General features: G+C 36.7%; 1 protein-coding gene across 1 annotated transcript; it reads left to right on the forward strand.

Annotated features, from left to right (window-relative positions):
- The first annotated feature begins 697 nt into the window (after positions 1 to 697).
- LOC101585829 (PEST proteolytic signal-containing nuclear protein-like) lies at positions 698 to 1,247 on the forward strand. Its single transcript, XM_023715258.1, has 2 exons — positions 698 to 741; positions 830 to 1,247. The coding sequence occupies exons 1-2, from the start codon at positions 698 to 700 to the stop codon at positions 1,245 to 1,247; spliced, it is 462 nt and encodes a 153-aa protein (XP_023571026.1).
- Positions 1,248 to 2,272: the final 1,025 nt, after the last annotated feature.

Genomic DNA, 2,272 nt, shown 5'->3' on the forward strand with positions numbered 1-2,272 from the left:
CCAAAAAAAAAAAAAAAAAAAAAGGAGGAGAGTGCTGGGAACTTCTGTCTTTTTTAGTACTGGGGATTGAAATCAAGGCCTCCACCCTGACTTCTACACCTAGTCCTTTGTAATTTTTTTGAGAAGTATCTAAGTTGCCCAGGTTGGACTTGAACTTGCAGTGCTCCTTCCCAAGCCTCCCTGAGTGTTGTTATCACAGGCAAGTGCCACCATGCCCAGCTCTAGTCCTTATATTGCTGACTGCCCCTGTGGTCTAAATATATCAATTTTATTTTAGCACATAGTTATTTCTATCCAGTCTGAGAAATTGAGAAGTGAATGTTAATTTTATCTTCTTAACACTTAGCAATTTCAGTTTCTAGATCCTTACTTTCATCTCTTTTGTTTTTAACATAGAAAGACTAAGGGATGAACTGTCTTGTTATTTTGTGGCACTGTTGTACCCCTCAACTGGCCTGAGGAAATATCTGTTACTGTGCTAAAATGTAATCAAGGGACTAGCAACTCAAAATAACTGTTTAAGGACACAACATTTAAAATGTAAAATTCTTGGCAGACCAAAAGGCAGGAGAGGTGAAGCGAGCTGGAGCCACCCAAGTTAATTCGTGGGAGTCTCTTCTACTCACACAATCTCAGTTCCTGCTATGCACTCTAACAAACAGTGGAAGAGACAACTGCAGAGGTCTTCCTTATAACTATGCTTTTTGAGGTTGCTGCTCCCCTCAGTCTGCTCAGGAAAAAGTAGCTCATCTTGGTAAGTTGTTTGGACTTCACCAGGACCCAAAGAAGAAGCAGAAAAACCTGTGAAAACTAAAACTACTTCTGCCAGTATTGGAGTGGAAAGTTCCAGTGACAGCACTGAGAAGCAATTGGCTGAAGAAGAAGCTGCAGACCTCCCAATAATGCCTATGGAGGTCTCCAAGTTTGGATTGGCCATAGACAGTCAGACAACAAAGAAAGCACTGGCTATATCCAAAATTGGATCAAATAAATCTAAAGAAACTGTTCCAACTCTTGCTCCAAAAACCCTTGCAGTAGCAGCACCTTTTAATGAAGGTGAAGACAGGGAACCAGAGGAAATGCCTCAAGTAGCAAAGATGAGGATGGAGAATATTGGAAGGGATATGCCAACATCCGCTGGACCAAACTCTTTCAGTAGAGGAAAGCATGGGTTTTCTGATAACCAGAAGCTATCGGAACGAAATGTAAAATCTCATCTTGGAAATGTCCAAGATCAAAACAATTAAATGATGTATTTTGATTTAAGGTGTGGGGTTGGTATAAAGTTAAAAGAACAGTTTCATTTTTACAGGATGGTATAAGACTATTTTTGGAGCCACTTTTTCTTTTTCACTTTTCTTTTTAAGATTGAGTGGTACACTAATAAGTGAGAATTTGAAATTAGAGTTAATCAATGTTTTATATATATAGATTTCAAGACATTTGCTAATTTTGTAGTTTCATGTGATTAATTTCCAAAGTTTACAGATAATAAAAGGAATCAGAAATGGTACCTTTTTAAGAATTACCTTTTTTTTAAGACACAATCATTAGCACATTAAGAAGGAGGCAAAAAGTTACTGTCTGTGTACAACTGCGATTACTCCTAAATTAACTCCTTCACTTCTGAAACTGTCAGGCTCCCATGATCAGCCTTGGAGAAAAGGGGAGGGTGTCATTGTATCAGAGAGAAAGCACTGCATGGCTATTGACTAGAAGTAAACCTAGATGAAATGAAACAGCATTTTTTCCCTCTGTGATTTGTTTTGTTCAAGTGGCCGTATATTAGGTACTGCATTGCTGACAATGGACACAGATGCTTAGCTCTTCTACAGAAAGTAATTTCTAAAACAATTTTACATGAAGTATCAAGTATTTGAAATAGTCCATTTCACCTTCATAGTCTTGTCTACCTTCATCAGTCTTCAAAGAATAGCCATTTGCTACCAAAGTAAATTAGTATTTTGAATGTGCTTCTCTTGGTTTTTTTTTATTAGCTAGTTCCTGTAAGCATTTCCACCAGAACTTGAGTCAAATCATAAGGAAGTTGTTTATTTTAAAATACAGACTACCACCAAAAATTTAAATGTACAGTTTATTTTAAAATACAGACTACCACCAAAAATTTAAATGTACATACTGCTTGAGTATTTGCTGGTTTATTTATTTATTTATTTATTTATTTATTTATAATGTGTTTAGTACAGGGTCTACACGGTCTCACTATACAGATAAGACTCATAGTAATACTCCTGTTTTCATCCTCCCAAGT

Source organism: Octodon degus, unplaced genomic scaffold, assembly GCF_000260255.1.
Source record: "Octodon degus isolate 3935 unplaced genomic scaffold, OctDeg1.0 scaffold00040, whole genome shotgun sequence".
Taxonomy (NCBI): Eukaryota; Metazoa; Chordata; class Mammalia; order Rodentia; family Octodontidae; genus Octodon; species Octodon degus.